This window comes from Taurulus bubalis, assembly GCF_910589615.1.
Source record: "Taurulus bubalis genome assembly, chromosome: 5".
NCBI lineage: Eukaryota > Metazoa > Chordata > Actinopteri > Perciformes > Cottidae > Taurulus > Taurulus bubalis.
In genome coordinates this window covers 13,281,090-13,300,430 of record NC_136593.1, presented here as the reverse complement: position 1 = coordinate 13,300,430, position 19,341 = coordinate 13,281,090, and the positions used below count along the sequence as shown (strand labels likewise).

General features: G+C 38.4%; 1 protein-coding gene across 1 annotated transcript in view; it reads left to right on the top strand.

Annotated features, from left to right (window-relative positions):
• Positions 1–486: 486 nt before the first annotated feature.
• cfap20dc (CFAP20 domain containing) overlaps positions 487–19,341 on the top strand; it is a gene marked incomplete at both ends in the record, with an annotated part of 33,728 nt that continues 14,873 nt past the window's right edge. The window contains 13 exons of the mRNA XM_079218315.1: positions 487–507; positions 655–744; positions 1,333–1,426; positions 1,515–1,587; positions 2,487–2,601; positions 2,740–2,887; positions 3,304–3,450; positions 5,166–5,317; positions 5,537–5,645; positions 8,220–8,360; positions 9,765–10,087; positions 16,747–17,094; positions 17,919–18,159. Coding sequence (XP_079074441.1) covers positions 487–507; positions 655–744; positions 1,333–1,426; positions 1,515–1,587; positions 2,487–2,601; positions 2,740–2,887; positions 3,304–3,450; positions 5,166–5,317; positions 5,537–5,645; positions 8,220–8,360; positions 9,765–10,087; positions 16,747–17,094; positions 17,919–18,159 — 2,002 coding nt within the window. The remainder of the gene's footprint in view (positions 508–654; positions 745–1,332; positions 1,427–1,514; positions 1,588–2,486; positions 2,602–2,739; positions 2,888–3,303; positions 3,451–5,165; positions 5,318–5,536; positions 5,646–8,219; positions 8,361–9,764; positions 10,088–16,746; positions 17,095–17,918; positions 18,160–19,341) is intronic.

Here is a 19,341-nt window from a genome sequence, read left to right as displayed (position 1 = left end):
ACATGCAAACATAATACACAATACGTGCGACGTTATCTTTATTCATTGGTCCCATTTCCGCAGTAAAAAAAAAAGTTAAAAAAGTACAAGAAATTATGAGATACATGAGATACTAAATCGAAATTATGAGATAGTATTATGAGATACTCATAATATATACTTTATTATCTAATAATTATGACTTTTTATTTAATAATTTCGACTTTCTATCTCATAATTTAGACTTTATTATCTCATAATTATGACTTTTTATCTCATAAATGTCCTCCTTTTCTGACCCTGCGTCCGATGCCCAACGGGTGAGCGGGTCAACCTCCACCTGCACACACCGCGTCATGAGCGTCAGGTAACCGTGGAAACACGTCCGGAGTTAGCGAAGCGGGTGTCCCATAACTCCAACGCTGCGGGGTATTGTCACAGATAGTAAAGAAGACATTAGCAAAAATCAAATATTATCTTTCGACCGTTGACGTAAGGTTACGGATAATGTTCAGGAATACTTACCAGGTGAGTTTATTTGACCCCCACCGGCTCTGACTGTTGCTGAGATATCCGCAGATAGCGCGTTGTCGAGTTAGCTGCCACGAGCGTTAGCTGCATGTAGCATCACATCAGCTGCAGGCCATCAGTGGACACTAACCGTGTTTCTCGCAGGGTGGAGCTGTGGTGGAAGTCTTTAGTGGACAAGGAAAGGACCCTGTAGCCAAATGGAAACTTTTCGCAGGCCCGTCAGCCATACACAAGGTGAGTTTTCAGCTGCCTGTTTACCTGAGCCTATTTTGTACGTCATTATATGTGCTCACTATTGCACATACGTTAGTCAATTTAACTAGTCTAGTTACATGCCCACTACATCAAGCTATCACATAGGGCCTGTATAACAAATACAATCTACTTAATTAAGTCTGAATGATGTTTAGTACACGTTTCCCATGGGTGTCATCCTTTACAGGCGTCAATCATATGTAGGCCACTTACAAAAGTTGGAACGCTGGCACATCACAACTTTTGTAAGAGAGATCTTGTGAACTGTCAAAATATAGGGATATATTATATATTATATAATACAAACCCATGATATCAGTAAATTCAACTGCAAAAGCTAAATGAATTCTGAACGAAATGTGATCATTGTATTGTAGGTGCCATGAAACTACACACTTTCCCTTCACTTTTTCTTTCTATGTCACAATAGAGCTGTTCTTGGCACATACACTCAAACCTTACATATTGTATTTTGCTCACATAACAATATGTACAGTCTGCTCTCAATGACTTAACTAAGCAGATCCTTCGACCTAGCAAAGGCTCTTGTGTTATTGCTTCCCTCAGGAGTACAATAAAGAAGTGAAAGGCTTTGTTTACTGTTTGGAGGGTAGCAGCCAGACAGTCAAGATGCAAATGCCAGAGAATGGGAAAATGTCTCGTAAGTCACCACACTTCAACACCCATTTGTAAATTATAATTTGTTATGCTTACTTATTAATACAAATTCACATATTTTTTGTCCTTAGTTGGACTTCTTCAACGTGTCTTGGTCCTTCAAGTGAATATTCCACAGTGCAAGGATTTTTCTATTGAGCTTGTGTAAGTACAGCAAGCTTACAATGTTTTAAATTGGTTTTAGATAGCTGTTGTAGATCTGAATGAATCTTTAATTCTGTTGTTAATGAAGGACTTTTATTACTGTTAGTAGTGTGGCTCAATATGGTAACCACAGTTATCTTCAATGGAGCAAGTTACCACTTTGTCACATGACAGACTAGTTGATATTATAATTCACACTGAAATAAAACAAAATTAATTCAGTGAATTTCCCTCAGACCACTGAAAATATGATAAGCCACTTGAGCCAATATTGATTATATTAGCAACGTCTGTTATTTACTGTCATTCCCCTGTAATAACCATTTAAAAACTGCTAAACTGTAAACTACTTGATGAAAAGAAGGCTTTTATCTTACCAGCCTCAGTAAATTCTACAATGTCACATTCAAAGGAATAACCAATTTTGTATAACATCCAAGCTTATAATGTGTGGACGTTTATTGATAGAAAGAAGAATCACACTCTTTTTATGGAATATATTATTGTGCTCAATGTATTCATGTCATGGTCAATTTGTTACAGACTCAGGCTGTGTTAGACAGTATAGATAGATGCTGCTGTTTAGATTGTGTTATGTCATGGGAGCCATATAGAAACACTGTCAGAAGTTGAAATAATTTCTCACTATAAAGTTATCTATCTGCCTTTCTACTCACACACTACATCACTTTAAGAATCTGGAGAAATATTGCTGGTGCTGCTGTTCTTCCGTTATAGTGTGTCACGACAGCTGATTTCATAGCACTACATTAAAGTGAAAGCACCTTTAAGAGCGTATCTCACAGGGTAATAAAGCATGTGGCTTCCTCTGCTCAGAACTTCTTAATGACACAACTGATGATGGTGATAATTTATGTTTTGTTGTCTGTTATTTGCAGGGTAACTGATTTAGAGCACCGGAAAAGAAGACTTCACTTATCAACAGTGCATAAAGAGTTGTCTGCCACACTTCTGCATGCAAAGATACCTTTTGTAGGATTGAAACGCCGTATTGTGAGTATCCAACCTCCATCACATATACTTGTAGTACGTTTAGATGTACTTTCTGCTATATGCTTAAACGTATTGATCTGCATCTCTAATAGATTATTTTACTGTAACTTCACAATCATATTGTTTCTGTTGTCTCAGTGGTCGACTTTGTGCATCGACCTTGCATCCTTCACCGGGGAACTGTTCAAGGGGTTTTTGACACTGGATGGCATCACATTGTTTGCCACCTGTAAAGTCCGCAGAATCTTCACCATGAAAACAGAGCCTACAGGAATGTCAGATGATGGTAATCATTAACGTCAAAACAGAGTTTTATCAGTTTAACTTAAAGTCCCCTCCATAAGTGGTTACTTAAAAGATACAATAGCTAAGCACTGACGTAATGTAAGTCAGGCGTTTTCAGTTTGAGTAGAGTTTTTCTGTGTTGATATGAAATTGTGTGCGTGTTTGTGAAAAGAGAGTTCTGTCGTAGTTGGCTCTCCTCAGCCAACTCCGGTGTTTTTTGTTTAACTCTTGAAATTGCTCAGCAGAGCCAATTGCTGCACATGACGCTGGCTAGTCAGCGCACACCTACACGACAAGACAGCTTGTCGTTTGTACTTCTCTGTTGATGTGTTACCATTGTTGGGTGATGATATGTCATGATGAGGTCTTTTGTTTTCTTCTGTAGGCTAAATATGAGATGTTTCTCTTTTTATCTAGATATGTTTCTTAGTGGTGCTGGTATTATGGACTTGATACCTCGCAGTTGTCACTTCCCACCAGATGTAAACAACGTCATTCAGGTGTTGAACATGGATAATTTGCAGAAAGCCGACATGAGGCCTGGACTGTTGAGCTCTGACTGTGGTGAGTAAGAGAAAATCACGAAATTGTGAATTTATCGATGAACAGTGGGGGAGGGAGTATCTAAGTACATTTACTTATGAGTTATATTTATACTGAGGTACTGGTAATTGAGTATTTCCATTTTATGATACTCCACCACATTTTGGAGGCAAATATTGTACTTTTTACTGCAGTACTTTTATTTGTTCCCTTCAAAATCTACCAGTGAAACGGTTACTATACAGAGAGAAGCATCATAGTGCAGAAATTGTTGCACATAGGGAAATTGTTTTCCACGAATAGATTGTGATGATAATCGATTTGTTTTCCCTGTATAAAATTCCTCTGGTCCTCATTTTTGTGTTCATTTGCACCTCACCTGTACTCAGAGAGCTTCAATTATCTCCTCATATGAAAAGACATGCACCAGTAATCCAGTTCCGCCGCCTCTGTGGCCTTTTTATCAGCGCTTATTTATTTGTTCTGACAGCTGTCTAAGTCATGTTGAATCAACCGGCTATGCCCATAGAAGAGAGCTGTAACCACACACAAGGAATAGCTTTTCCTAATTAGCATCTGCATTATTAGCATAACATTCTTAATCATAATTAAAACGATTGCTATTAAAGTAGGCATCCAATTTAGCTGTGACGAAGTTGCTTGGTGAATATTGTTACTTTAGTACCCAATCTGTCAGAAACGGTTAACGGTAAGCTACAGCAGTTATTATAATGCAGCAACAAACAAACCGTGATTGTCTTGTACACCAAAGACATTCTGTTTCAAGGTCAATGAATTTTTATAGCTCAAATTCACCGCTCAAAATATTTGTTCGTCTTATCAACTATCATAGATCTCATTGTATTCCTTATTGTTACCACATTCTTTTACGGGCTTCTGTAGACGTGAAGTACACTGAACTTTACTCACTCCTAAACCTGGGTCATTTTCTGAGCGTCAAATCTGCTGCATCAAAGAAGTGTGACTTCTTCTTTTTCTTCATTCTCAGTACGTCCAACTTGGCTCTGTCCTTCATCTTCGTGACGAGCCTGTGTGTTGTGGCATGAAAGGGTCTGCTCTCAGCTCTGATGATCAGGATGAGACAGAAAGTGTGTTTTGTGTTTGTTTGAGTCAGCAGAGGTGGTTCTAATGAGCCCTGGCAACGATACAGCAGGGTCAGGTTGTGGCCCTTTCATGACTCCCTCCACAGCCCAATCGTTGTACATGATGATAAGGAGCGGAGTTATAGATAAAAAAAAAACACCAACTCAATCAGTTCAGCAGTCTAATTAATATACAGCCATTAAACCTCAACCGTTTTCTGTCAAATCAGTAGGCTCTAATTCAAACGATAAAAGACAATTTTTGAAAGTTTTTCATTCTCAGTAAAAACATTTTTGAAAGGGCTTTGTAGCTAGTGCGGAAGCGGCTTCTTACGGATCTTTAAAATACTGCTTGGAGTCCTTCACATTGAACTGATTTCCATCTATATGAACTATGCCACTTTTGTAAATGGGAAGCATATCCTTGGGAAGTTGCCGTGGCTACTTCATCATTTATATGACTGACAACAGATTAAGGAATTGGCTTAAAAACTTACCAGGTAGTTTAGGTCCAAGTGAGTGGAGTTAGTGCATTTAGTCTCTAGTTGTTTATTTAGAAAATGTATGACTGTTGTAAGATGTAAGAAAAATGACTTCAAACAACAAACATCAATAATGGGATATTCTTTGCAGTTCCTGATCACTCTACCGCGGCCCTATCAACCAGTTATCGACGATCCAGGCCTCAGGAGGTTTTACACAAAGCTTCAGGCTCCACACTTTCAGGGCCACCCCCTCAAACTGGAAGAAAAAGCAGTGCAGCCTCAGATGGAATGGATAGAAATGTACTACAATTTCTATGGCATTAAAGTAATGTATTCTATGCACTAAGTTAAAGACAAAATATACCATAAAACACACACCAGAGTGTACTAGAAATGTGGTTATCGCATGAATCTCTCACTAACATATAGCCCTATATGTCATGCATTACCATCAATACAAAATAGAACATGTTGTCTTTGAACTTGTTTTTCTTCTTCTTCTTGTGCTGTACCTCACAGGGATCCCCGTCCAGAAGACTGCACCAAAAGGTTACTGCAGAAAGTGAGAACATTGCCAGGCTGAGTGAGAATTTATCCCACGGGGAACCTTCCCCCATTCCTATTGAGGGTATGTTTGTATAAGTCTTCATACTATTGTTTCATCTAGTCTGCATGCTTCCTACACCTATACATGCTCTCATCCATTATTTTATCATCAAATCACATTTCTCCACTGTTTTAATTATTTATTTGTTTGTGTTGTTACTGACTTACTTACATGGTGAGCATGACAAGGACTTTGAATTTAATGATGAAAGGCTGTGTCAGAAATTGAACCAAAGCTGACTATTAACAGGGATTGGAAGGGGAAGGCACATATCTGGGATGTGGTTATTTGTGGTGCATGTGCTTGCCATGGCAACCATTCTTTGGTTTCTTGGCCAAATATGGAAGCTGCTACTCTTCTTTTTTTTTCTTGTTTAAGACTCTGATGCCACACAGTAAACTGAACTGTCACTGTCATCATCGCCTCTTATAATCTTTTGACTTTATCAAAATATGTATAGTACTTATAGAACATATTAAGTTTAACAATACAATTTCACTTCTTTTTTTAAAAAATTATAATTAAATGTATTGCAAATTGAGCCTTGTATCTTTATAACAAGCAAATCTGTATACTGACACTTGCTGTAAAACAGCAAAGACGCCATCCCACTCACACACACACTGACAAGATCTTTATGAGGGAAGGATGGTGGCTATTATAGTGTTGAATACAGAACAAAAAACTGTGTCATTGGAGATCATTGATTGTTAAATTACAACTTTGGATCTTGTTTTCCAAACGTGTGTATTTATGACCCACATTACCAACAAGAGTCCTCTCTTGTGAGTCTGTGAACGTTTCGTTATAAAGCCCATATATTACTGATTCCTTCTCTGATTGGATGTTAAAACCCACATCTACCATTTTCATTTTAATCTCTGTATAACATTCAGTTGCTTGTCTTCCTCTTCCAAAGCAGATAATGGAAAAGAAAAAAACACAAAATAAATTGTTACATTTATAGTCTAAGTTGTAATGTGGACCCAGAAGCAGGATGCAGGGGTAGAGCAGTTATCTTAAAAGGCAGATGATTACTTGTTTTTTGTTCAAAAGCACAGTTAATAATAGGTAAGCAATCAGCAAAGGCACACAGAGCCAATAAGGGCGATGACAATGCGGCATATATCACATACATAAGACAATTTTGCAATGACAGTGAGTTTGGTCTTAGTGACTGTTAGCAAGGAATAAGTTGCAAAAAAAAGAGAATGAAGTCAATACATAAATATAGCTGATAAGTTTTTGGAAAATTAACAGAGAATTGTAGTTGAATCCTGTAGCTACGAAAGAAAGAACAATGCCTAGATCTGTGTTCAAATTTGTGTGCTCAAATTTATGCACAGCAATCATTCTTGATTATTACACTAATATCACCACTACCAAAACCATAATTAGTTGATAATGTTTTCAAGGATTGTTTTGAGTTGAATACCCTTTTCTCAATTGCCAACAAAGCAAATCAATAATCTGTAGCGTTGGGTTTGTGAAGTTGTTTCACCGTGCTCTTATTGGTACGCAGTGAAAATGTCATTGACTGATCCATTTACATGATAGCAGTTTACTTAACTTAAATAACAAGTACATTGTAAATAAAATGTAGTGTAGGGCTGGGTCATATGGAGAAAAATGAAATATCACATACTTTTTTTGCAAATACCTCAATATCTATAGTATTTACACAATACTATTTGTGTCAAATAATCATTAGTAATGTTGATATAATGACGAATTAGGTGAAAGCAAACAATAGAACAGTCTGGCAAGTTCAGAAAATACATCAGTTTACGGTTATGCCATATGTTATTACCATATTCAAATCCTAAAACAATCTCTTGTCTCATATCACAATAACAGTGTTATTGCGACAGCGAGGAGGAGGTGCACCTCCTGGACGGCTCCAATCTCTGACACTCGGACCCCGCTTTTTTTTTTTAGATATTATTATTATTATTATTATTAGATTTTATATCAATATTGTGTCTCGAATGTAATGATTTTGTCGCTTAATTTAGAGAATGTGAAGCTAGAAGACCTGCGAGGGAGTCTAGTTAGCTTTGACTTAGTACATCTAAATATCTTATGTGTAAAATGTGTTTATTCAGAACATGATTTTGACTGCATGACTTAAAGTGCACTGTCGCTGTAAAAAAGTGCACCCTATTCCTCTCATTACAGCTCTTCTTTATTATTATTATTGTACATCAGTAAAAGCATTACAAATTAACTAACAAAACAAGAGCCCGTCTTTGTCAAAGAATGTTCTCCCAAGCACCTAACAACAGATTTTGTAGTTGGTAATACAACATCCTTTGAGCATGACTGAATGCAAAAAAACGATCATTAATAATCCGTTATTAATAATAACTATTATTATTAATAATTATTAATAATTATAATAATTATAATAATAATAATTAATAATAATAATAATAAGCTGAACATAATGTATTCTCTCTGCACTGAATGAATGTAAGAAGCTCAGTTACTGAAATGCCTTCATTAATAGGGATTTTCACAGTGCATAATCAGTTCACAGATATGCTTCTGGCAAACTATAATAACATTGTTGTTTGACTGTTTTGTGTTATAAAGCTTTTCTAATGTTGGAAGTACTGCATGCAGGGACACTTGGCACTATACGGCCCCATCCCCCAAAAGACACAGTGTTTGACAAGCAGGGATTTAAGAAGCTACGAGTCTACAGTGCTGGAAGAGAGAGGCTAGTATCGTCAGGTAAGATGTGTGCATTGCATCTTATATTCTCTGTTTATGTTGGATTACAGAATATGGTTTGGTTATGTGCCATGGTTAAATATATTAAAGTGTTTAATTCTGCTTTAAAGCAACTCCAGACACTGTACCTGGTGGCCAAAGAAAGAGAAGTAAAACTAGGGAGAAGTACACTGCTCCACCCAGTTGGCAACAGAGCAAGCAACAACCTCTGACCCGAACAGAAAAGAGAAATCACCTAACAGCAGGTGAGGCTAACATCTGCCTGAATAGACGACGAGCATGACAGCAGGAAGCAGCAGCAGGCAGACGTGTGCACTTTCATACTGAGTGGTGGTTAGAAGAGTCTAAAAAGACAGTGAGGGATGGAACAAAAGAGAACAAAATGCATATTTGACTATCTATTTAACATGTTCTGATTTGACCAAGTATACATACTTGAGAAAAATTGTCTTCACAAAAGAAGTGCACGTGCTCTGAAAGCTCATTTATCGAAGTTTCTCCACAGCAATAAGCTTCTTTGCTGCAGCCGTACCCACAGACAGAAAGTAGTTAGTTCATTAATGGTAATGTGGCACATTAAATACAAGTCAGAGGGACATCTCCTGAGCCCAGGGTTTGCCACACAGTGGGCAATTAGAGAAAGTCATTATACTGTTGAGAGGTTCAGATCGGCTCACTTGTTCAGATAGAGGTGCTCTTTCTTTGATCTCAGGCCTTGAAGGATCCAGTGTGTCTTGCATACATGAATGGATGCATCTTTCAATTAAGGTTTAAACATATTTTACCCATAGATTCAGTAACATATTGTCCTATATTGTAACACTACTGTAAAATGTTCTCTTCCATCTTCACAAAAGTTGAAAACCAAAATTGAAGAATGAAAGCAATATGTGCTTGGAAAATCTGTCAGCTAGAGTTTTAAGCATGTTGGACAGAGCTGTCATTTCACGAGTGACATTGCAGTAAACTGCTGTTCTCAATAGATATTATGTTGTTTATATTGTTATATTATCGTTAAGGTATTAGCATAGCTGGGCCATTAACAACACCTACAAAAATGTCAGTGCGGGAGAAAATAATGTTCTCTTTTGGCGAGCATTGAAATTCATTACAATTTTGCATATTGCTAATATGAATTTGTATGTGCATATAATCAAATGAAATTAAAACGACATTAGTTAGTCATGTGATGAAAAAAATGGATTTATGGCTCACTGTAATTAGATTCCTATCATTATTCTCTTTACAGTATTTGTGGCTAAGACCTTCATGTGTATTCAGAAAGACTTATTCATCCATTATATAATTTGTCCTCTCAAAGCCTCTTTTTTTTCGCAATATATGCTTCAAATAGAGAATTTACTCCTGTCTTGTTTTTGTTCTTTAATCTGTTTACAATTTTAGATGTAGATAGCTGCACTCCTGCCAGGGAAAGTTCAAGAGATGCTCCCACACCAGCAGAGTCTCTCTCCTGCTCGATCCGTCCAGGTTTTTCTAATGACCTGCAGGTCTGGAGCAGCTGGGAGAGTAATGAGGGGCCCGAGCCCCAGCTCACTCTGCAAGGGGAGGTGTTCACTTTCTCATCCCAGCCACACTCACCCAAACGTGAGCGAGCCCAGGGTAAGCAGGAGGAGACGGAGATGGGACACGATCAGGTTCGGAACAAAGATGTGAGGCGGTATGAGGCCCAGCTTGAGGATGACTTCATCGGCAGTGAAAGTGATGAGGTACGTCTGCTGTCAGGGAGAGACACATCACGCTGCACTTATAATGTGCAAGTGAAGTGCATCTTACAGTGTGTACACTAATGACCATCTGCCTTAAATGCACTAACAGTATAGACATACACCAGATTAAAAATATATAACTTGTCAAAATTTAGGGCTCTATTCAGATTTTTATTATCCAATTTAATCTCAATTCATCAGAATACATTCAGTTTATTCTAATACCTGACACAGTTTGATTTGATTCAGTTTAGTTTGATTAGTTGCAGTGTACTTGAGATGCAGAATACTTTGACTGACTTAAAAGCTCAGCGGGGTTATTTGTCATCAGATCATTTATTGATGGCTCTGAGACTTATAATTAAGAATATTAGTTTCATTTATGCTGAGCAGAGAAATTAAACTGTTGAATTGAGTATAAAGATGACTATCTTCAAAGAAATGCTAATTGCTTTTACTTATTTAAAACATTATAATAAGTCTGATAATTCAGACTTGGGAAGCTGATTTTGTTGCGCAGCTGATTAGTTTAGTTTTAATACAATTTCTATGGCATTAAAGTAATGTATTCTATGCACCAAGTTAAAGACAAAATCCAATCTAAAACAGAAAATACTCACACAACAGGTTCTGTTTGGCAAAAATGTGATTATTTTCATGGTGACTTTTGTAAACTGTAGGGACTAAACCTCTAGTTTCTTTGTCTTATGCAAGGCTCTACCCAGTTAACATTTTCCCTTAGATGTTGAATTACTTTTTGGTTTGAAGAATGGTTTTGTGTTTATATTTACCTCTGCTGAACATCCTTTCAATTTTCCATCTTCTCTTTTTCATTATTTAACCAAAAACACTGTGTTATTATCTTATTATAACCAGTGAGGCATTTGAGAGGTGAAGTTTCTTGATTCGAAGATGCATCGCGATGTGGGTGTGAACACTGCACATAATGATGAGTTTGGTTCAGCTCTGTGTTGGTCTTTCCTGTGCTCTACTGTTATTTACTGCACTTTTTTGTCTCCTCTGCTCCCTGTGTGTCACAGGGGCGGAGCTTATACACTACGTTTGTGCGGTGCAAAGACATGGCACATGGCAGTTTGCTGATTTGTTGCTCTCACTACCAGTATTAGCTGCTTCGTCTGCAACAATGTTGCGCAGAAAAAAACGTGCAAGTAGTCTGAAATTCAAAAATGGTGATGTTCGGGAGCTGCAGGGACTTAAACCCAGTTAGAGTAGAAGAACAATGAGAAAGGAAAAGTCAGCACGCAGCTAGGTTCATTCATGCAGTGTAAAATGCCACAATGTCCTCTCTAAGAGCTGCTATATGAAGACCTTTTTTTGTGAATTACAGCATGCATGTACTGCACTCTAGAAGGATTCATGTTTTGTTTTTGTAATGTTTATGTATTTGCAACAATGCTGGTATTGAAAAGCTGCTGCTTTTTACATTATTGACTGTTATAGTTCAAGTTTTGTAAAGCTATTCATAAATAAACAGGGAGTTCAGAATAATCTGACTGCTTGTTGGGTATTAATTGATGAAAAAAAGGCCATGTGCAGTAATATAGAAAATGAAGGATGTGATACATTAAGATGCATCGAGAATAATTTGAGTCACGTGACTCAGGTGATATTGATCAAACCATGAGGCAGTGAAGCACTTCTCTACTGTATTTTGAAACTACCAGCAGAAAATAAACCATCTTCAGACATATGTAATTCAACACCTTTATGAATAAGTACTGTGAATCTGTCTGTGACGCCAGACTGAAATCTGTCCAAAAGGCCATTTATATTTAAAAAAAAATGTTAAGTTGAATGTCAACAACTTACATCTTTTTATGAAGAGAAGTGATGATTAGATATGGTCTGTAATTATTTCACAGTAAAAGATCATGACCAGGCTTTTCTTTTCTAAGAAGCAACCGAAAATGTCCACGCAGCTGAAAGCATTTTTGAAAAAACGATGGCAGGAGGTCAAAACAGCAGGTGGATGAATTAAGATGCTTCACTACACCTTCCAGACGCTCAGTATTGATAGCAGTGAATGCTGAAAAACTAGCTACGTTGTTTCTGGGAGATTGCAGTAGTAGTTCTGGTTCCACGGTTTGACATGGTATAATTTATGTTCAGTCTGACATTTTCAGTTTTTTACTTCAAAAAGTTAATTACACCTATTGAGAAATAAGAAGTTGGGGGCTATTCATGTTGAGGGATTATTTAACTTCTCAACAGCAGTAAATAAGGCTCAAGAATGGTTGATATTCTTGTCTTTCCTGTTAGAAATATCAACACCTGTGTGAATAAGCAAATGCAGTGTGTGCCCTTGCCTATGTGTTGGCCCATTCACATGCTGCAACAGATCAAACGTTTCAAACAGACTAGAGAATTTTGGCAGTTTAGTTTTTGGGATTATGGAGGTGAATGTTACTATCGATTCATCTGTTGCGATGTCAGAAAACTGCTCAGTGAAGTTATCAACAATCCAACTAAACTTGGTCTGTAAATTGTTAACAGTAGGGTTTTTTGGTGTACCTTCCAACACAGTGCAAATATATTCAGAGGAGACTAAAACACCACATGATAACAGCTCTCACTGTAATTCATCTTAAAATATTGTAGCAACACCAACATCTTTCCTGTCAGGTCAAGAGATATTCGTCAAAGTGAGGTGGGGCTGACTGTACTGTGTACTCCCACTATTATTGAACAAGGTTTCAGTTAAAAGAAACAGATTGTATCAAATTTGTCAAAGCTAGCCAGGGTCTTAACACCAATAGTGGACGGGGATGCTGAGGGGCCTTAGGGGAGAGAAAATGAATGAAGTACGGAAAGGGAAGGGACAAGAGGTAAGTCTGGTTCCAGCTGTGGCCAGTTCTTTAATTTGGTCAGTGAACTCCAGGAGGGAGAGAAAGCACTTTATATGGAACATTAAAAACATTGACACAATGTGCCAAAGAAACACATTATAGGAGATAAAAAAATAAGATGAAACAGAATACATATAATGCATAAAGTAAGAAAATGTGTCTTCTCTGTTCTTTTCTGTGGTGGAGATTTTAATTTTTTTAGACAAAGACATTTGAAAGTGAATCCTCTCAGGTGGTAATTGGCATGTGGGGTCGAGACTTTTGATTCCGACGTCCCTCATGTTTTAAATTATCTTAAGGCAGGGTCTAAAATGACTCTTCCTAAAGCTAGGGTTGGTAATCTTGGGAAACTAGCAAGAGTACGCTAGATTTAAGGAAATTGCCCAACCGAAAAAGGTAATTACAATGAAAGTAACTGGCTGCACTAGATCCAAAGGTTGCTGAATCTAATAAGAAAGTTGCCAAGTCAACTTTGGGCCTCTCTTCAAAGCCGCTGCCCCAAAACAATCATTATAAACGTAAACATATCATTATGAACAGTTCTCACCGCTGTCAAGATAGCAGCAAGTGGAAGAGTAATGAGTGCACGTGCAGAATATACGCAGGCAGGCCGGTAGGTAAACAGGCAGGTAGACCATCCAATCATCCCATTCGGGCTAAAATAAACGATTGTACGGGCTTATAACAGTCCTGCGACTGCCACACATTTCATTTTTGCTGTCACAGCATTTGATTAATTGATTGCTGTCAGGACGTAATGAGAATTTCAACAAAAATAAGAAATAAATGGTTTTATAGAAGATTACCAACCCTACTTTTAAAGGTTTCTGGTGTGTTGTATTATTTCTTGTCGTTATTTTGAATCCTCTTGTCCTTGGAAGACGGAGCCAAAGTGTTACGTAGGACTAATTTTACCTGAGTGACAGGCAAGGCAAGTTTATTTGTATATCACATTTCTCAAGGCAATTCAAAGTGCTTCACATAAAACCATTAAAAGCATCAAAACATTATGCAGAAGAAAACAGGATTTAAAAACAGTTAACATTCATTAAAACATTAAAAGTCAAAAAGAAAAGAAATAGCACTCCTGTTTGTTCGTGGTCTTGTGTTAGATGTTAGTCTGTTCTTGTTCAATCTCCAAAATGGTTTGACTTCCACACAGCCCATTCCAAAAAAAACAATATGGCCGTAGCCTTCTGTGTCCTCCATAAATGAAAGTTCCAGTGATCTATACATATCCAGGAGCCTTTGTCTGTGATTTTAAGCAGAAAAACAAGGATATCGGCAAAATAATGTAAACAGAGCGGAGCGCAAGCAGCAAGTGTCTGCTCTATAAGAAAGCTAGAGGTTAGCGTCTGAGGATATGTGAAAGAAAACAAAATGTCAAAACACTGACCTGAGTTAAACGTTGACTTACAAAAAAAGGTTTTGTACTTAGAATAGGCTTTCACATGACAGAAATAGATACAGTATGTACAATACATACAGTATACGGTGCAAGGCATGCAGCATGGCTGTGAAACTTTTTTTTTAGCATATCACATTGCTCGTGTCACAGTTTGGAAAAAAGACAAACGGGGATGGACAAACGCAGATAGACACACAGTGATTTTAATAAAGAAATGTCCAAAACATAAGTTACAAAGCAGGTGAGTTACTAAACAATGAGTAACTGAAAATCCAATAGGCAAAACGACACTAAACAGGACCAGGTCAATTGGACATGTGCTAAAGTGGGACAGGACTACACAAGAAACTAATCAGACAACAAGACACAGGTGGGCAGACATGAGGGCAGACTGAAAGCTGATTGGTGGAAGAAACACAAGGGAACAGAGCAAGGCTGAGGATATTAATACACCACAAGTGATCCATAGAAAAAAGGAGGGAAAACCACAAAGACAGGAAGTCAAACTACCACAGGACACAGGAGGCAGGAAACTTCAACATATAACAGGAAACAAACTAAGTTAAACCCGAGTTCATGACAGCTAGAAGCTTTAGTATGTTCAAGCCACCGTATTCTGACACCCTGACTATCCTAATTATTAGACTGTTGATTGCCATCGGACACAAGTTAGCCTGATTTTGATTTTCACTTATTTATGGCAGGTTGCTCATTTCTCAACTTGGAGCAATATCATCTTTCAAGGTGTTGCATCAGTTTCATGCAATTCTTTTGAGCTAACTTTTGTTCTTAAACATAGAGAATATTAAAGGCAAAACAAAGCAATGAACTGGGATATAATTTAATTTAAATGTCAGTTATTTTAATGCAATGAGAACTGAAATAAGATGCTATGCACTAGTACAGCAACCCTCTACTCAGTTGCTGGCTAAACAGTGCATTGCTGCATGCCCTCAAAACACAGGCTGGCACACACACACACACACACACACACACACACACACACACACACACACGCACACACACACACACACACACACACACTGCAAACCCACCTACTCACAGCCACGCCCATAAAAGTCCCCTCAATAATACATGAAGTTCATTGGTTATTCTCTTGCACTTATGAAAATGATAAAGATTTGAAAGAATAGAGAAAACAAATAACATGTGGAGCAGGTGAGATAAAAACCTCAGTGCCAATGCCTTAAACTCCAAAACTAAGGTCAGAGATGAAAGAAAACGCCTAAAAAAGAAGACAGCTAAATGAAGAAACAAAGAGAGAGAGAGCGTGCAGTTCTTAGGGAAGCTTCAAACAGTCCAATTCATGAGAAACTATGTTAATAATATGAACTTAAAAAGTGTAGGTGTGCTGGCAATCTGTCTGTGGATTGACTGACTGTTGAGATGGGGTAGAATAATGGCATTAAAGGAACAATCTCATCTATGTTTTGAATATGAAACGTTCACTCCTTGTCTTCAGTGGTAGCTCTAAACAGTGTGTAGCTTTCTACTTTGTGGACAGTGGCAGCTGTAGTCAGCTTTGATTCAATAGTTAAAATGGAATCCAACTGTGACCCAGTTTCACTACAAAAGACAAAGTATCAAAATGTCCACAGAAACGTTGATCAAGCATCATCATGTCCACACATAGTGCATGCTCAGTGTGCTCCAAAACAATCACATTTTCTCCTGTATGGTATATTGTCCGGCTTTCAAGTGCCGCTACTCTGTGTTGATGTATGCATCTACTACACTTACCTTATTGTGGGTTTCTAAGAATCATTTGTTGTAACCTGTGTTTTCGGGGGACAGAATTGTTTTTTGTTGCAAGACTATTTTGAAAAGTTTTCATGGGCGTTTTTTCGCTGTGAAACTGGGTCACAGTTGGAATCTATTGTTACTTTTGTGAATCCAACTGCCGTCCTCAATAAATGAGCAAGTTACAAACTTTTCAGAATCACGTATCTTTCTGGGTTTCTTGGGGTGTAATGTTGAAAAGAGCCATGTACTGTGTCTGTGTTTGGAGTGTGTTATATAACCTGATTGGTAGGCGACACATTGTGAACTATATTTCTGAGTGTTTGGAACTTTGTATCTGAAGGTGGGAGAGATTAGCAGACTTAAAGAGAATGCCATTACCCTTATTAAATGAGAGGTTAATTTAAAGCTAAACCAGCAACACCTGGTCAATCCCAATGACTGTTTGCCATTTCATTATCAAATTTCATTAAGCACACATACATCTAAAGGGCAGAACATTAAAGTTGTTCAGGTGACATAAGAAACAGTCTACCATTTACTCTTAGGCCATGACTAATCATCCATTTTACCGTGTTTGAAATCATTTAGAATGAATACATTTCCCCCTGTATGTCTTTCAGGATAAGAGCTACAACACATTCAACCTTGTTACTCCCAGATCTCCCAGTCCAACTTTAGATGTGCAACGTGAAGCCCATCCTGAATCTCACAACATTGATCAAATAACACCAAAAGAGCTCAATCCAGCTACCACCGGTATGCTGTCTCCGTCCAGTGCGAGAGCTGAACCAGCTGGAATCGCCCCCACACGCTGCCTCTCACCCAGTGCAACACCAAGCAGACAGGCAGTCAAGTGTGGCCCACGTGGATCAGAGGTGGTGAACCAGGTTGTGGATGAGAACAGCAGTGTATCACATTCAAGTAGACTCCAGCAAGAAGTCAAATTGGATGACTCCACACAGCTCAAGGTACTGCATATCTACAACAGCCCTCATCCAGAGCCCTATGGCTCTATATATTTATTTTTGTGACAGAGACACAGCCTAAGAAGACATGTAAAAAAAATATGTTTGTAAAGCCGTGTTGAGAAGGATCAGACTATACAGTCTGTTACAAATTGAGGTTGGCCGCCGCTTTGGTTGAAAAGATCCAGGATCACAGGATAGTCAACTGGGGAGATCACAAGGCCTGAAGGGAGATCTGTCACTTGGCTGTTGCTTTCTGCATTTACGTAACTCACTGCTGAGACATGTCCCAGCATCCTTCATCACGGCAGCTCTTGACTGCTGATTTGTGCCAACTCTAGCAGGCAGCATGCAGTGAGGGCTTTGACTGAAAGGTTGTCACAGGAATATATCAAGTAGTTTGTTTCCCTCCCTGCAGCTCTGGTTTATTGACTGCCATTGATTCAATACCAGGTCAACACCAGGCATCCTTGCGCAAATCAGGTTAGCATAGCACTCTGTTAAACCAGTGGATCCACTGTTTAAGACATTTCCTCAGAGGGTCTAAACAAAGACTATCCACCTTGCCTTGAGCTCTGTCGAGTACTTCTGTCTGCTATTTTGAGATTTGCTTGACTTTGTATCAATAAGAATCATAATAACAATAGGTCAGTTTTTATATGGAAATATGCTGTTCCATTATGGAACAGGATTTTTTCTGTAGGTGTGAGATGGGACCGGAGTGAAAATCCACTCCTGTTTCATCCTCTAGTGTGTATGTGTGACTGTGACTAAGTGCTTTGTCATTGGAATTTATTTTTCCCCCACAGGTAATCGTTTTAAAGGCAGAAGACAACAACACACTGAAGCCTGTTGACTCCAGCGATTACAACGTACACGTGCTTAGCAGTCTACGGATGCACAGGGATGATGATCACAAGCTTCGAATGCTGGCAGGTCTAAAAAGGGAGCAGGGAGAATATGAATGTAGAGCCTCAGGCCTCAGTGCATCTCAGATCCGCCACTGCGATGTCAGCATCAGCATGAGCAGTGACGACGCCTCTACCTGGACCCACATCTCCACGGTCTGTAATATCATCCTCTGCTACTCTTGATCCTTTATTGTTGATTCTTCACTAACGAGCAACACTCACGGGCAGCTCATCTACTGTTTACAATCATTAGTACGTTGTCCTTCTCTCTATCTCCCGTCTGGAATACATTTTTTGACCCGGGTTGATCCTCACCCTTGTTAATTTCCATTTCAAGCCTCCAACTTATGCCACCATGAAGTGCTAATGCACCTCTTTCTCCAGCGTGTTTTCTGCATTACAAAAGATTATGGAGATAGAAGCAAATTAATTGGCCTCTTACAGCTTTTAAAAGCACACTGGCATAATATCCACGGTTCCCGCCAGTGACAAAAAATGATTTAGGTCATTTGACATGATCCCCAGACGCCTTTTTATAATTCAAAGATGGCATAGTTTGCTCTTGGCTATTGAAGGTCATTTAGATCTATGGACTATTAGCATAAGCACATTGCTCTCATGAAGAGAGAACACTGCCCGGCCCTACTGGGTCCACTGTGAGATCCCCAGTGATATAATCATCACAGATGCTGGCGTTAAAGGCCTGTTACCATTTCTGTACTTGCAGATATGCATTATTATACTGAGATTCAAGCAGAACACGTTGAATAGTGGTAATACCGCAGGGATTATCACTCCACTATTTCTTTTAGAGGACACAGTGATGTGGTGACCAATAAAAACATATATCTTTAGACCCTACCGTTAGAACAGTTTTCCACAGGGACAGGATGAAATTTACTTTTGACTTAATCAAACCCCCGAAGTGATGTTTTCCGAATAAGCTGCAGTGCATTACAATTACTTATTATTACATATGGCAACAGCACCACCATCAGCATATAAAAATACAGAGAGAGAGGAAGAGACATAAAAAAAGACATAAAAGTAATTTTTAAAACACAGATATAGTTGTTTTTTTGTTGAAACATTGTACATGCACTGTACTTGTATAGTGCTTTTCTTGTCTTCCGACCACTCAAAGCACTTTAACACTACATGTCATCATCATTCGCTCATTCACACACTGATGGCAGGGCCGTGCCACCTGCCCATCAGGAATATCTAATCATTCATACAACATGCACACATCACAGGAACAGCCTGCGGGGGTAAATCACAGTTAAGTGTCTTGCCCAGGGACACATCCACATGGACTAGCAGAGCTGGGGATTGAACC